The sequence below is a fragment of the Molossus molossus genome, unplaced genomic scaffold (assembly GCF_014108415.1).
Source record: "Molossus molossus isolate mMolMol1 unplaced genomic scaffold, mMolMol1.p scaffold_m16_p_31, whole genome shotgun sequence".
NCBI classification, from domain to species: Eukaryota; Metazoa; Chordata; class Mammalia; order Chiroptera; family Molossidae; genus Molossus; species Molossus molossus.
The window spans coordinates 627,949-643,228 of NW_023425368.1; the positions used below are offsets into that span (position 1 = coordinate 627,949).

The 15,280-nt window shown below is 61.7% G+C and overlaps 1 protein-coding gene across 2 annotated transcripts in view; it reads right to left on the minus strand.

The window, feature by feature from the left end:
* OSBPL5 (oxysterol binding protein like 5) overlaps positions 1-15,280 on the minus strand; it is a 55,368-nt gene that overhangs the window by 5,311 nt on the left and 34,777 nt on the right. For both annotated transcript variants that reach the window (XM_036281169.1, XM_036281168.1), the window contains exons 12-17: positions 14,849-14,947; positions 14,390-14,486; positions 13,147-13,245; positions 1,006-1,103; positions 461-550; positions 240-376 (exon numbers count right to left, since the gene is read on the minus strand). In XM_036281169.1, the coding sequence (XP_036137062.1) occupies positions 240-376; positions 461-550; positions 1,006-1,103; positions 13,147-13,245; positions 14,390-14,486; positions 14,849-14,947 (620 nt within the window). The remainder of the gene's footprint in view (positions 1-239; positions 377-460; positions 551-1,005; positions 1,104-13,146; positions 13,246-14,389; positions 14,487-14,848; positions 14,948-15,280) is intronic.

A 15,280-nucleotide genomic window follows, 5' to 3' on the forward strand; every position in this document is an offset into this window, starting at 1 on the left:
CCCCGGAGGCAGCGACGGAGGCAGGCGCCCCTCCACCCCGCCGAGTCCACGCCGTTTGCTGCCGTCTGTCCTAACGACCAAAGGCTCTCCCGTGGAAGGCAGCAGTCCGACCCCCGAGAGTGCCCCCCAGAGCCGCTGCCCGCTCACAGCCCCCTGCAGCCCTGCCCACTCAGAGAGCAGCTGCCAGCCTGGCACCCCAGCGGGGTCAGCAGGGTCCCTCGGGCGCCGGGCCGCCTCACCTCTCCGACTCCAGCTCCGTCTGTTCCTCCAAGAGCACCGTGCGCCGCTTCAGCCTCTGCCCGCGAACCTCCCTGCTGGGGTTCCAGAGGAGCTCGGAGCTTCCTCGCCCCTCCTCCTTGATAAACACTTCCCTGTCCTGCCACGGAGGCCAGGGGCTCAGAGGGCTGGCCCCACGCCGTCCAGGGGCCCAGTGCCCGGGGACCCCAGGGCGGCCTCTTACCCAGTGTCCAGAAAGATGTGCCAACACCTCCTCTCCCGACGTGATCCTCCCCGAGATCTGGTTGATGCTCGCGCTGCCCCCGAAGAAAGGCTGAGGACAGGGCCGAGGATGCCGGTGAGGTGGGGGCCCCTCCACAGACCCCTGCACCCCTGCGAGCTGGGGAGGAGGCCCCTGCCAGAGGTGCGTCCTTGTGGGACCCTCCTGGGGGGCAGGCGCTCACTCCCCGTGCACGGGAGCCCGGCTGGGACAGGGCCCGGCTACAGGTGGCCACACTGGCCAGTGCCTCAGCTTGAGCTCTGGGGTGCAGGGGCCCCCACCAGGCCTGCAAGCCCCACGGAGGCCTGGCCTGGCTCCCTCCCCCCGTCTGGGCCCTGGCTGTCCCACAGGGTGCCAGGAGCTGCTCCCCCAGGTGAACTTGCTCAGGAAACCATCTCTGGGGCACAAAGAGGGGAGGAGAGGGGTCCCCAAGGCTCTGCTCCTCTGCAGCCCGAGCCCCAAGCCTCCGAGGCCCTCCAAGCGGCTGGAGGTGCTGCGGCCCGAGCTACCTTGAGCTTGAATTCCAGCTCGGCCCGGAGACTGCTCTTCTCGCACGCGATGGTCACTCCGCCGCCCAGCTCCATGGTCATGGTGCCGTACAGGATTCCTGAAACAAGTGGACGTGCTCGGCGCCAGCCCTGCCAGCCCTCATCCCCTCGTTCTAAAGAACTGCTGCTTAGAGCGAGGGGAGAGAGCCACAGAGAAGCATCCATGTGAGAGCCCAGCCCCACCCGGAGCCGCCCCGACCCCCACGGAGCCCAGAGCTCTCGGCGCCCAGGACGCTGCCCGGCCCGCTGAACCACGCTGGCAGGGGCATCGCTACTTTTTAACGAACACGTGTATTTAGCGAAGGAAGGAAAGCAGGCAGCTCACATCCCTGGCCCTTCCCAGCACTTAATCTGATGAGACACAAGCTCAGTGAGAAATGTGGCCAAACACCGTCTCTTTCAAGGAAGATACGAAGGTGTGAACCGACATAGCAAAGGGCTGCCAAGAGTCCGCGTCCCTGTGTGCGTACGAGGGACAAGCCGGGGCGGGGCTCTGTGCTGCCGGGGTCTCCGGGTACACTGACCAACAGTGAGGGCAGCTGGGCGGGGGTGCGCCAGCTCGGGGAGAGACCCTAGGCTCCTTGGATTACACCTGTTTTTGTTGTTGTGAATCCTCACCTGAGGATATTTTTCCACTGAGTTTTAGATCGAGTGGAAGGGAGGGAGAGAGAGAGAGAGACACCGATTGGTTGCCTCCTGCGCGACCCTGACGGGGACCGGGGACCAAACCTGCAACCCAGGTACGTGCCCCTGATCAGAAGCTCAAGACCCTCCTGTCTACGGGCCGACGCTCCACCTGCTGAGCCACCAGCCAGGGCGGTACCTGGTTTTTATGGTTCTGACTCTGGAAGGAAGTAACCACGTCATTTATGTAACTGTAAAACAAGGAACTTGAAAAAAGAGACTCCCAGAAGCCAAAAACACGGTGACACAAAGGGCCAGAAGTGGGTGACCCCGGGCGGCACAGCCTTGGAGGGAACCAGCCTGAAGCCCTCGCAAGTCCCACAGGCCGCGCCGGGTCGGGAGCAACCCCGTCATTCAGTCACACACCCAGCTGGGGCAGGGTGGCTCCTGTCTCACTCCCACTGAGTTGCGTGGGGTGGGACAGAGACATCATGGCGGTGTCTTTGCTGAAAGGACTGTGGGGGTCACAGTTCAGAGGTCAGGTCCTGGGCAGACCACCCCCTATGGAACTGGGCATGTGAACTCAAGTTCTAATGTTCAGCTCACAGGTGAGCCCCAGAGGCAATGATGAAACCGCTCTCCTCTCCGGAAACAGATCTGGTCTGCAGATTGTGATCTGTCTCTTCCCTTTTGTCTTTGCATTGAGATAAAACCAACCCAAACCGAAGACAGTTGTTGGCTCTTAACCTCCGTATTATTGCTCTAAAGTCTCATTCTGAGAAACCAAAACCAAAACCCATCCCTCTATGGTTTAACCTTTCTCTAAGCCTCTCATTCCAGAAAACCAAAACCCATCACTGCCGTCAGGAGGACCAGAATGATGGAACCACCCTAACCCCCCCAAAACTGCAAACAGTCGACAAGAAAAACAAGTTTCAGGACACCCCAGCCCCTGACCAATCAAGAACCCGGGAGACCCCAGTCCCCGACCAATCAAGAACCTGCGTGGGTATCACATACCCTCTGCCAGTGGCGGCCACCATCCCCACCTACCCAGCCCACCCCTCAACAAAGAAAAATGGAAGAGAAACTTCCCCGTTAAGAACAGAACCACCTGTGCCCGGCCGGTGTGGCTCAGTGGCTGAGCGTCGACCCTGCACCAAGAGGTCGCCGGTGCGATTCCGGGTCAGGGCACATGCCCAGGTTGTGGGCTAAAACCCCAGTGGGGGGCACGCAGGAGGCGGCCCGTCGATGTTCTCTCTCATCCATGTTTCTACCTCTCTCTCCCTCTCCCTTCCTCTCTCTCTAAAGTCAATAAAGAAGAAAACAAGCCCTGGCCGGTTTGGCTCAGCAGTTAGAGCGTCGACCTGTGGTCCAGAGAGACCCGGGTTCGGTTCCCGCTAAGGGCAGGTACCTCGGCTGCAGTTTGTCGTCGGCCCTGGTTGGGTCGTGCGGGCGGCAACCACTCGATGTGTCCCTTTCACGATGCTTCTCTTGCTCTTCCTCCCTCTCGCTCCCACTCTATATGAAAACGAAAAAATGTCCTTGGGTGAGGATCAAAAAATAAATAAAATAAAATAAAACAAAAACAAATCAGGACCACCCAAAACAAAGAAAAGAAAAACCCCAGGCCATGCATGCTTTTTTGTTTGTTTGTTTTGTTAATCCTCACCTGAGGATATTTTTCCCATTGATTTTTAGAGCGAGGGGAAGGGAAGGAGGGAGGGAGGGAGACACACCATGTGAGAGAGACACATTGATTGCCTCCCACACGAACTTGATCAAACCTGCAACCCAGGTACGTGCCCCTGATCGGGAATCGAACCTGCGACCTCGTGACCCTCTGGGTGTGCAGCCAACGCTCTAACCATTGAGCAACGCCACCCGGGGCAGTACATGCTATTTTAATGCTGAGGCTGGAGCCCACACCCCTACACCTCACAAGTATTTCGGACACCTTGATGGCCAGAGCAGCCGGCATGGCGGGGGCCACACTCCTTGCTCCTTGAAGAGGGCCTCTAGGCCGGGGGTTTTGGGGCGCCGGGCAAAGTCCTGGAGGCTGTCTCAGGCAAGGCTGAGTGCCGGGGGGCCTGGGAACCCAGAGTCTGGGCTGTAAGCCTCCTGCCCAGAAGAAATGATTGGCCTCCAGAGAGTTTTTTTAACTTAAAGGAGAAGTACACTCCGCGTCCCCTCCACTGGGACAAAGAGGGCCCAGCCCCCAGCTACCCACAGTCCAACCATGCAGGCGCACGTGCACGCAGGCTGCAGCCTCTACCACCTCCTACAGGGGGAGCCTGGGCCCTGGGAACACGGGAGGCTGGCGGCGTGGAGATCCCCTCGCGTCACACTGGAAGAAAGCTCACTTAGCTGCAGAAAGGGCCCAGGAGCCAACCTGCAGGCCCCACCGCTGTGGAGGCACCGTGAGCTAAGACAGGGCCGCCCACTGAGATGTCCTGCAGCACTGTCACCCGGAGCGCTGGGGGGGGGGGGGCCTCATCAGGAAGAGGAAATCTCGGCGTCTACCCTCCAGGTGCGGACCATCCTGTGAGGCGGCTGTTTCCAGAGCTGCTGCCCAGATGGAGGGCGCAGATGGCGACCAGGTGGCAAAGCCCCGCAGCCCAGCGGGCTGGGCTCGAACCCGGGGACCACGCGCTTCCCGCGCGCAGACAGCCAGCGTGTGCACCTCGCCCTGGAAGGGAAGCCCTGAGGCCCCTGGTGTTGCCCGGGGTCCAGTCTCCAGAGGCGAGGTCACCTCCCAGGTTGCAGGAAGGACCCGGGACAGAGCCTGAAGGAGCGACAGGGAAGCGACCTTTCAGTGCCTCACAGGGCGGAGGGGGCGCGGGAAGGAGACAGCTGCAGTGACCCAGCGAGGCGCGCGTTCTCGGGACTCCTGCCCAAACACGCAGACCGCAATACACGTGTGCGCACAGATGTGTACGGACATGCGTGCACACGACAGTTGGGAAACTCGGACCCACGCCTGTGTCTGCGGAAAGAGCCTTCTTTTTATTTTGTTTTATTCTTTTTTTTTTTTAATCCTCACCTGAGGACATTTTTCATTCAGATAGAGCAGGAGGGAGAGAGAGGAAGAGAGAGAGAGAGAGAAACATCGACGTGAAAGGGACACGTCGAGTGGCTGCCACCCGCATGACCAACCAGGGCCGGGGACAAACTGCAACCGAGGTTCGTGCCCTTAGCGGGAACCGAACCCGGGTCTCTCTGGACTGCAGGCCGACGCTCCAACCGCTGAGCCAAACCGGCCAGGGCTTGTTTTATTCTTTATTGATTTTAGGCAGCAGTTCTTCCGCGAGGGTCACCTAAGACCATCGGAAAACATATTTCCGATATTGCCGATGGTCTCAGGGACCGAGACACCGCTTGCCTACCGTCTCCAGAGGGGGCCGCCCACATGCAGATATGCCCACGGACGACACGAGGAACCGTATTAAAGGGTCACGGCATTAATAAGGGTGAGAACCACTGTTAGAGAGAAAGTGAAAAGGAGAGAGAGACAGAAACATGGATGAGCGAGAACACTGACTGGCCGCCTCCTGCACGCCCCCCACTGGGAATCCAACCGGGGACCTCTTCGTCTTCTTTCTGGCTGTGGTTAAGAGGGAAACTCCTTATCTCTGGGTGACAGATCACATTCTGTGTGGTATTTGCTCCAAATCAGTCAGAGGGAGAGAGCCTGGGGCCTGGGGTGGGCCTGGCTGTGTGCGTGGGTGTGTGGTTTTGTTTGATGTGCTGCGTAACAAAACGCTGAAAACAATATTGTTGCAAACGCACTGATGAGCGTTGTGAAGGAGTTCTGAGGATCCCGGAAGTGACGCCCACATCGGAAGACACTAGGGCAGCTGCAAAATAAGGCTGAACCCCCGCGTCCCCGCGTCGTGCTTGAAGCGTCGCAAAGGAGGTCGGGCCTCCCCGCTGCAGCGGGGATTCTGAAGGAGCAGCTGCGCGCTGACCCCCCTGGGAACATTGAGAACAGGACGTGCACAGACACGGGCCTATGGCATTCAGAACAGGGTTCGAGGAAAGAATAAGGAACAGAGTCCAATAAAGCTGCTACGTGAGCAGGGCAGGTTGCCAAACTTTTGCCTTTAAAAACAGACTGCTTGCTGCAAGCACTCGGGGCTGCAGCCGTGTCCTGTGTGTGTCTTGGGCTCCGCGTGTCTTGTGCTCTGTGAGTCTTGTGCTCCGCGTGTCTTGTGCTCTGTGAGTCTTGTGCTCTGTGAGTCTTGTGCTCTGTGTGTCTTGTGCTCCGTGAGTCTTGTGCTCCGCGTGTCTTGTGTTCCGCGTGTCTTGTGTTCCGCGAGTCTTGGGCTCCGCGAGTCTTGGGCTCCGCGTGTCTTGGGCTCCGCGTGTCTTGGGCTCCGCGAGTCTTGGGCTCCGCGAGTCTTGGGCTCCGTGTGTCTTGGGCTCTGTGTGTCTTGGGCTCTGTGTGTCTTGTGTTCTGTGTGTCTTGTGTTCTGTGTTCATTCCCTTTTTCAACTTGAAAAGGAACCGCTACAGTTGGCGCTGGCAAATAGTTAGAGAAATCACCTGGGGAAAAACAGAAAGGGGGCCCTGGCCGGTTTGGCTCAGCGGTTAGAGCGTCGGCCTGTGGTCCTGAGAGACCCGGGTTCGGTTCCCGCTAAGGGCACGTACCTCAGTTGCAGTTTGTCCCTGGCCCTGGTCGGTTGTGCGGGTGGCAGCCACTCGATGTGTCCCTTTCACATCGATGTTTCTCTCTCTCCCTCCCACTCTACCTGAACAAAAAATGGAAAAATGTCCTCTGGTGAAGATAAAAAAAAAACAAAAAAAAACAGAAAGGGGGAAGTGGGGGGAGGGGAGGAGGAAAGAGAATGGGAGGGAGAGAAAGGGGGAAATGAGGCAGAGAGGGGGAGGGGAGGGGAAGGGCAGAGGGGGAGGGGAGGGGAAGGGCAGAGGGGGAGGGGAGGGGATAAGGGGAGGGGAGGGGATAAGGGGAAGGGGTGGAAGAAGGTGGTGAAGGGGAGACAAGGAAAAGGGGGAGAGGGGCAGGAGGAGGGGGAGGGGTGTGGGGGAGGGGTGGGGAAGGAGAAAGAGGAAGGAGTAGCATCTTCCAGAGAAGCAGAGGATGCGCGCTCATCTGAGACCTTGGCTTCTCCTTCCTGTGCGGAGCAGGAGAGGGTCTAGGGGAGCACAGGTGCCCACAGACACCTCCACCGAGCCGGGAGGGCTCAAGGCTGCAGCCTGGCCGACGGCGAGAGCTGCAGAAACCCGCCCGTCCAGCCGGCACTGAGGGCAGGCGGGGAACCTCTGCACCAGCCTGGGCGCTGGGTTACACAAACACAACTCCCCCAAGCCGTGTGAGCTGGGTATTCAATTCCACACTTCCGGGGTGGCCCAGAAACAGCCTAGTGTGCATGAGAGCCGGGAACCCCGGAGCACGGGCCCCCTGAGGCCTGAGACAGCGGGGACCCCAGAGCACGGGCCCCCCGAGGCCTGAGACAGCGGGGACCCCAGAGCACGGGCCCCCCGAGGCCTGAGACAGCGGGGACCCCAGAGCACGGCCCCCCGAGGCCTGAGACAGCGGGGACCCCAGAGCACGGGCCTCCCGAGGCCTGAGACAGCCGGGAACCTCAGAGCACGGGGCCCCCGAGGCCTGAGACAGCGGGGACCCCAGAGCACGGGCCTCCCGAGGCCTGAGACAGCCGGGAACCTCAGAGCACGGGGCCCCCGAGGCCTGAGACAGCGGGGACCCCAGAGCACGGGCCTCCCGAGGCCTGAGACAGCCGGGAACCCCAGAGCACGGGCCCCCCGAGGCCTGAGACAGCCGGGGACCCCAGAGCACGGGCCTCCCGAGGCCTGAGACAGCCGGGAACCTCAGAGCACGGGCCCCCCGAGGCCTGAGACAGTCCTCCACCTGAGAAATGATCACTGACCAGCTACCCAGGTGCTGTGTGGGCAGGTGGACACAGGAACCAGGCGGACTAGGAGAATCACAGGAACCAGGCGGACCAGGAGAATCGCCGGGCGGACCAGGAGAATCGCCGGGCGGACCAGGAGAATCACCGGGCGGACCAGGAGGATCGCCGGGCGGACCAGGAGAATCACCGGGCGGACCAGGAGGATCGCGGGCGGGACAGAGAATCGCGGGCGGACCAGGGGATAGCAGGGTGGGGACTAGGAGGATGAATCGCGGGCGGACCAGGGGATCGCGGGCGGACTAGGAGGATGAATCACGGGCGGACCAGTAGGCGCCGGGCGGACTAGGAGGATTGAATCACGGGCGGACCAGGAGGATCGCCGGGGGACTAGGAGGATGAATCACGGGCGGACCAGGAGGATCGCCGGGCGGCCTAGGAGGAGAATCACCGGGCGGACCAGGAGGATCGGCCGGGCGGACTAGGAGGATGAATCACCGGGCGGACCAGGGAAGATCGCCGGGCGGGAACTAGGAGGATGAATCCCCGGGCGGACCAGGAGGATCGCGGGGCGGACTCGGAGGATGAATCACCGGGCGGACCAGGAGGGATCGCCGGGCGGACTAGGAGGATGAATCACCGGGCGGACCAGGAGGATCGCCGGGCGGACTAGGAGGATGATCACCGGGCGGACCAGGAGGATCGCCGGGCGACTAGGAGGATGAATCACCGGGCGGACCAGGAGGATCGCCAGGCGGACTGGAGGATGATCACGGGCGACCAGGCGGATCGCGGGCGGACTAGGAGGATGAATCACCGGGCGGACCAGGAGGATCGCCAGGCGGACTAGGAGGATGGAATCACCGGGCGGACCAGGAGAATCCCGGGCCGGGACCAGGAGGATCGCCAGGCGGACTAGGAGGATGAATCACCGGGCGGACCAGGAGGATCGCCAGGCGGACTAGGAGGATGAATCACCGGGCGGACCAGGAGGATCGCCGGGTGGACTAGGAGGATGAATCACCGGGCGGACCAGGAGGATCGCCGGGTGGACTAGGAGGATGAATCGCCGGGCGGACCAGGAGAATCGCCGGGCGGACCAGGAGGATCGCCGGGCGGACTAGGAGGATGACTCACCGGGCGGACTAGGATGAATCACCGGGCGGACCAGGAGGATCGCCAGGCGGACTAGGAGGATGAATCACCGGGCGGACCAGGAGGATCGCCGGGTGGACTAGGAGGATGAATCGCCGGGCGGACCAGGAGAATCGCCGGGCGGACCAGGAGGATCGCCGGGCGGACTAGGAGGATGAATCACCGGGCGGACCAGGAGGATCGCCGGGCGGACTAGGAGGATGAATCACCGGGCGGACCAGGAGAATCGCCGGGCGGACCAGGAGGATCGCCGGGTGGACTAGGAGGATGAATCACCGGGCGGACCAGGAGAATCGCCGGGCGGACCAGGAGGATCGCCGGGCGGACTAGGAGGATCGCCGGGTGGACTAGGAGGATGAATCACCGGGCGGACCAGGAGGATCGCCGGGTGGACTAGGAGGATGAATCACCGGGCGGACCAGGAGGATCGCCGGGTGGACTAGGAGGATGAATCACCGGGCGGACCAGGAGAATCGCCGGGCGGACCAGGAGAATCGCCGGGCGGACCAGGAGGATCGCCGGGTGGACTAGGAGGATGAATCACCGGGCGGACCAGGAGGATCGCCGGGTGGACTAGGAGGATGAATCACCGGGCGGACCAGGAGGATCGCCGGGTGGACTAGGAGGATGAATCGCCGGGCGGACCAGGAGAATCGCCGGGCGGACCAGGAGGATCGCCGGGCGGACTAGGAGGATGAATCACCGGGCGGACCAGGAGGATCGCCGGGTGGACTAGGAGGATGAATCGCCGGGCGGACCAGGAGAATCGCCGGGCGGACCAGGAGGATCGCCGGGCGGACTAGGAGGATGAATCACCGGGCGGACCAGGATGAATCGCCGGGCGGACCAGGAGAATCGCCGGGCGGACCAGGAGGATCGCCGGGCGGACTAGGAGGATGAATCACCGGGCGGACTAGGAGGATCGCCGGGCGGACTAGGAGGATGAATCACCGGGCGGACCAGGAGGATCGCCAGGCGGACTAGGAGGATGAATCACCGGGCGGACTAGGATGAATCGCCGGGCGGACCAGGAGGATCGCGGGCGGACTAGGAGGATGAATCACCGGGCGGACCAGGAGGATCGCCGGGCGGACTAGGAGGATGAATCACCGGGTGGACTAGGATGAATCACCGGGCGGACCAGGAGGATCGCCAGGCGGACTAGGAGGATGAATCACCGGGTGGACTAGGATGAATCACCGGGCGGACCAGGAGGATCGCCAGGCGGACTAGGAGGATGACACCGGGCGGACCAGGAGGATCGCCAGGCGGACTAGGAGGATGAATCACCGGGCGGACTAGGATGAATCACCGGGCGGACCAGGAGGATCGCCAGGCGGACTAGGAGGATGAATCACCGGGCGGACCAGGAGGATCGCCAGGCGGACTAGGAGGATGAATCACCGGGTGGACTAGGATGAATCACCGGGCGGACCAGGAGGATCGCCAGGCGGACCAGGAGGATCGCCGGGCGGACCAGGAGGATGAATCACCGGGCGGACCAGGAGGATCGCCAGGCGGACCAGGAGGATCGCCGGGCGGACCAGGAGGATGAATCACCGGGCGGACCAGGAGGATCGCCAGGCGGACCAGGAGGATCGCCGGGCGGACTAGGAGGATGAATCACCGGGCGGACCAGGAGGATCGCCAGGCGGACTAGGAGGATGAATCACCGGGCGGACCAGGAGGATCGCCAGGCGGACTAGGAGGATGAATCACCGGGCGGACTAGGATGAATCACCGGGCGGACCAGGAGGATCGCCAGGCGGACCAGGAGGATCGCCGGGCGGACCAGGAGGATGAATCACCGGGCGGACCAGGAGGATCGCCAGGCGGACTAGGAGGATGAATCACCGGGCGGACTAGGATGAATCACCGGGCGGACCAGGAGGATCGCCGGGCGGACTAGGAGGATGAATCACCGGGCGGACCAGGAGGATCGCCGGGCGGACTAGGAGGATGAATCACCGGGCGGACCAGGAGGATCGCCGGGCGGACTAGGAGGATGAATCACCGGGTGGACTAGGATGAATCACCGGGCGGACCAGGAGGATCGCCAGGCGGACCAGGAGGATCGCCGGGCGGACCAGGAGGATGAATCACCGGGCGGACCAGGAGGATCGCCAGGCGGACTAGGAGGATGAATCACCGGGCGGACTAGGATGAATCACCGGGCGGACCAGGAGGATCGCCGGGCGGACTAGGAGGATGAATCACCGGGCGGACTAGGATGAATCACCGGGCGGACCAGGAGGATCGCCGGGCGGACTAGGAGGATGAATCACCGGGCGGACCAGGAGGATCGCCGGGCGGACTAGGAGGATGAACCACCGGGCGGACTAGGAGGATCACCGGGCGGACTAGGAGGATCGCCGGGCGGACTAGGAGGATGAGTCACCGGGCGGACCAGGAGGATCACCGGGCGGACTAGGAGGATCTCCAGGCGGACTAGGAGGATGAACCACCGGGCGGACTAGGAGGATCACCGGGCGGACTAGGAGGATCGCCGGGCGGACTAGGAGGATGAATCACCGGGCGGACTAGGAGGATCGCCGGGCGGACTAGGAGAATCACTAGGCGGAAAAATGCGAAACAATCTCATTCACAATGTTTACAGATTGAGAAGACTAATCCCAGATGTGGTGAAGGAACAAGGTACCAGCATGAAAAGATCAGGCAGGTTTGAAACGGAACCAAGTAGAATTTTTAGGGACACACACGCCAGCCTGCACCATGGCGCTCGGGAGCACAGACTGAGGTGGCCCTGGACCCTGGATGCAGAGGTGACAGGTAGGAGCAGCACGGCCTAATAGTCAATGGAATTCTAAAAAAAGTGAAGAAACAGTGAAGCAGTATTAAAATAATAGTGGCAACAAAATGTCTAGACTTGATCAGAGCCATTCAAAAGTTCAAAGAAGCCCCGGCCGGTGGCTCAGTTGGCTGGAGAGTCGTCCTGATACGCCAAGGTTGTGGGTTCGATCCCCGGTCAGGGCACACACCAGAATCAACCCATGAACGCATAAGTGGGTCAGCAAATCGACATTTCTTTCTCTCTGTCTCCAAAATCAATAAATAAAGATTTAAAACGTTCAAGCAAACAAAAACTCTCAGACAGCAAAAACAGAAGAGAAACCCAGGGCTGGGAGGCACCCAACGGCCCGGAGGGAGTCAACGCACACCGCTGAGGCCCAGGAGCCAGTCTGAGCGCCACACACTCTGTTCCCAACTCCCAGACTTTCTGAAAAAGGCGAAACTATGGAGACAGACAAGATCAGCCCTTGTCCCGGGCAAGGGGACAGGGGAGCCATCTCTCCAATCTGACCAGAATAGATCTTCAGGGCAGCGAAACTGCTCTGTGACCCTATGATGGTAGAAATGTAACATTATGCGTTTGTCCAAACCCACAGAAAGTACAAGACAAAGGGTGAACCTTGATGTCAACTGTGGCCTTTCACTAATAACAATGTATCAATATTGGCTCACACGCACTAATGCAAAGTGGCAATGATGGGGAGGGGTCCTTATGTGGTGGGGGAGGGGCCCTTATGTGGTGGGGGAGGGACACATGGGGACTCTGTACTTCCTGCTTAATTTTTTTTTCTTTATTGATCTTAGAGACAGAGGAAGGGAGAGGGAGAGATGGAAACATTGATGAGGGAGAACACTGATCGGCCGCCTCCTGCATGCTCCCCACTGGGGATCAGCCCACAACCTGGACATGTGCCCTGACCGGGAATTGAACTGGCAACCTCTTGGTGCATCGGTCGACACTCAACCACTGAGCCACACCGGCCGGGCTCTGCTTACTTTTTTTGTAACCCTAAAACTGCCATGAAGTCCAGCCCTGGCCGGTGTGGCTCAGTGGTTAGAGCATCAGCCTGCTCACTGAAGTCTTGGGCTTGATCCCCAGTTAAGAGCACGTACCTGGATTACAGGTTCGATCTCCAGCCCTGGTTGGGGTGCATGCAGGAGGCAACCAATCAATGTGTCCCTCTCACATCCATGTTTCTCTCTCTCTCCCTCCCTCCCTTCCTCTCTCTAAAATGCAATGGAAATAGTATCCTCAGGTGAGGGGTAACAACAACAAATGAAGTTCATCCACTGAACAATACAAGAACCCAAACCCTGACCTACGAGGGTGAGATTACAGAACACCAAAGACAAGAGAAGGTCTTCCCAGCAGCTACAGAGAAAAGCCCATCGTTGTCACAAACCGGCTGCCAGCCGACTGCTACCAACCACAGTGAAAGTCAGGGGCCATCCCAGTTTCCAGAGGAGGGAAAAGAGTCACCCTCTGTCTGCGGCTCCCAAGTCATTAAGGAGTAAGGGAAAAATAAGATGCCTCCAAACCACCCAGGAGCAGTGTTCAGCACCCAGCCGCCTTCGCTGAGGGGCAGCCCGGGCTGCGCGGGGGGCGGGGACCGGATCTCACCTTTGCAGTGGGCGTAGGGCATGGTGAGGGTGTAGTCCTCCGCCCGGTCCAGGAAGGTGAGTGTGGCCTTGCCCTCCAGCAGAGCTGACAGTGAGTTGCCTGCGGAGACAGGGCAGGGGGCCTGTGAGTGGAGGACCTCGGAACCTGGGGGCCACCACCCAACTCACAGGGTCTGGGCTCGCTTCCAACAGGTGGGAGCAGTCCCCAGCTGTGTGGCTGTGGGTGGGTCACCTAACCTCTCTGCACCTCCCATTCTGTAAGAGCCCGGTCCGGGTCACACACGCCTGGGTCCCGAGGGGTCCTTAACTCGCCAGGTATTCATGTTTATTTCCAGAGCGGAGGTTCCCAGGGTGGAGGCTGTGACCTTTCTAACTAGCCTGAGCCCCAGCTCCAGGTAGGGGGCTCTGGACTGAGGGTGGCAGCCGCAGGCAGTAGGGGAGTGCAGGGTGCAGGTGCGGCGGACCTCCCTGTGCGCCCTCGCAGACTCGGGGCACACAGAGGTGCAGAGCACACCTGCCCCCCAAGGTGGTAACCAGGGTAACCGGGCAGAGAAGGCCATCAGACGTTCTCTGAGCGCCCGCGGTGCCAGAGCTATTCTGTCCTGTGCCTTCTGACTGTGGTCGCCAGCCAGCTGTGGTCTGCACCCTTGGGGTGTGGCTCTCCTGCAGCTAGGAAGCTGCATCTAAGTTCCATGGTCATTTCCACCGATTGAAATAGCACGTGAGGCCAGTGGTGCCCACTGGACAGCCCAGCTCTGGACGGCACTTTCCACCAGCTTCTTCCTCGTGCTTATCATAGCGTCTCTGCGCGTGGGGGGGGGGTCCCTGCGCGTGGGGGGGTCCCTGCGCGTGGGGGGGGTCCCTGCGCGTGGGAGGGGGGTCCCTGCGCCTGGGAGGGGGGGTCCCTGCGCGTGGGGGGTCCCTGCGCGTGGGGGGGTCCCTGCGCGTGGGGGGGGTCCCTGCGCGTGGGAGGGGGGTCCCCGCGCGTGGGAGGGGGGGTCCCTGCGCGTGGGGGGGTCCCTGCGCGTGGGGGGGCCCTGCGCGTGGGAGGGGGGTCCCTGCGCGTGGGAGGGGGTCCCTGCGCGTGGGAGGGGGTCCCTGCCAGGTACTGAGCACTTCCCACCCACATGATCCCTGAGTAGGAGGCGGGAGACACAGCGACCACCACCACGCGCCGTCCTGGTGGCCACGGAACCGGGAGCCCGGTCCTCCCCCAGCCCCCACCCGGGCCAGGGCGCCCTCACCATAGAACCGGGACTTGGCTGTGATGCTGCCGCTAATGCAGAAGCCGTCCTTCCGGTTGCTGACGTGGAAGGCGGATACTGGTGGGTGGTGGGACACCTGTGGGCACAGAGGCGGCTCCAGCAACAGCCCCAGCAGTGGGCAGCCCGGGGAAGGCAGAGCCGGCTGCCCTGCCCCCACCTCACACCCCGCGTCCTCACTGATGCCCAGGGAAGCCGGGTCTGATCCCGGGCGGAGGAGCACACTGCAGTCCCCTATCGGCCGAGTGCGGGGATCGCGCCCCCCCCCACAACGTCCTGCTGACAGTCAGGCGCCGAGCCTGACCTCCTGGGGGAGTCGGCGGAACTGAGCCCCAGAGCACCCCCAGTGGGTAGAGACAGGGCGACCAGGAGACGTGCACTGGGGGCCGAGCCCCTGCCCACTGCCTGTGACCCCACTCCCTCCGCACCCCCAGCCCTTGCCTGCTCCGCGATGTAGAAGGTGAAGCTGTTGGTCTGGGGGTGGTACCAGCTGCAGCGGAAGGTCTCCCCCAGGATAGGGTTGTAGGGCTTCTTGATGCCCTGCAGGCGGCCAGCAGAGAGCCCCGTGAGGGAGGGAGGGAGTGGACCCCGGGACAAGGGGGGGCTGCTCCCTGCCTGTGGCCCTGAGTCCCTCCGGGCAGAGGTCTCCAGAAGGGACAGCTGGCTTGCTGTCAGCATCTGGGAGCAGCCCCTCCTTCTGCTTTGGGGACACTACACTTTGCCCATGGTGTCTGTCCACTTCTTGGTTCCGAGGGGGACCCAAGATCCTGACCAGGTCCCCCTCTCCCAGTGTCTGCGACTCCCCCGGCCTGCCCCTCCCTTCCCCTGCTTCAGCCTTGTGGGCCACCTTGGTGCTCCCCAAACGGCCCAAGT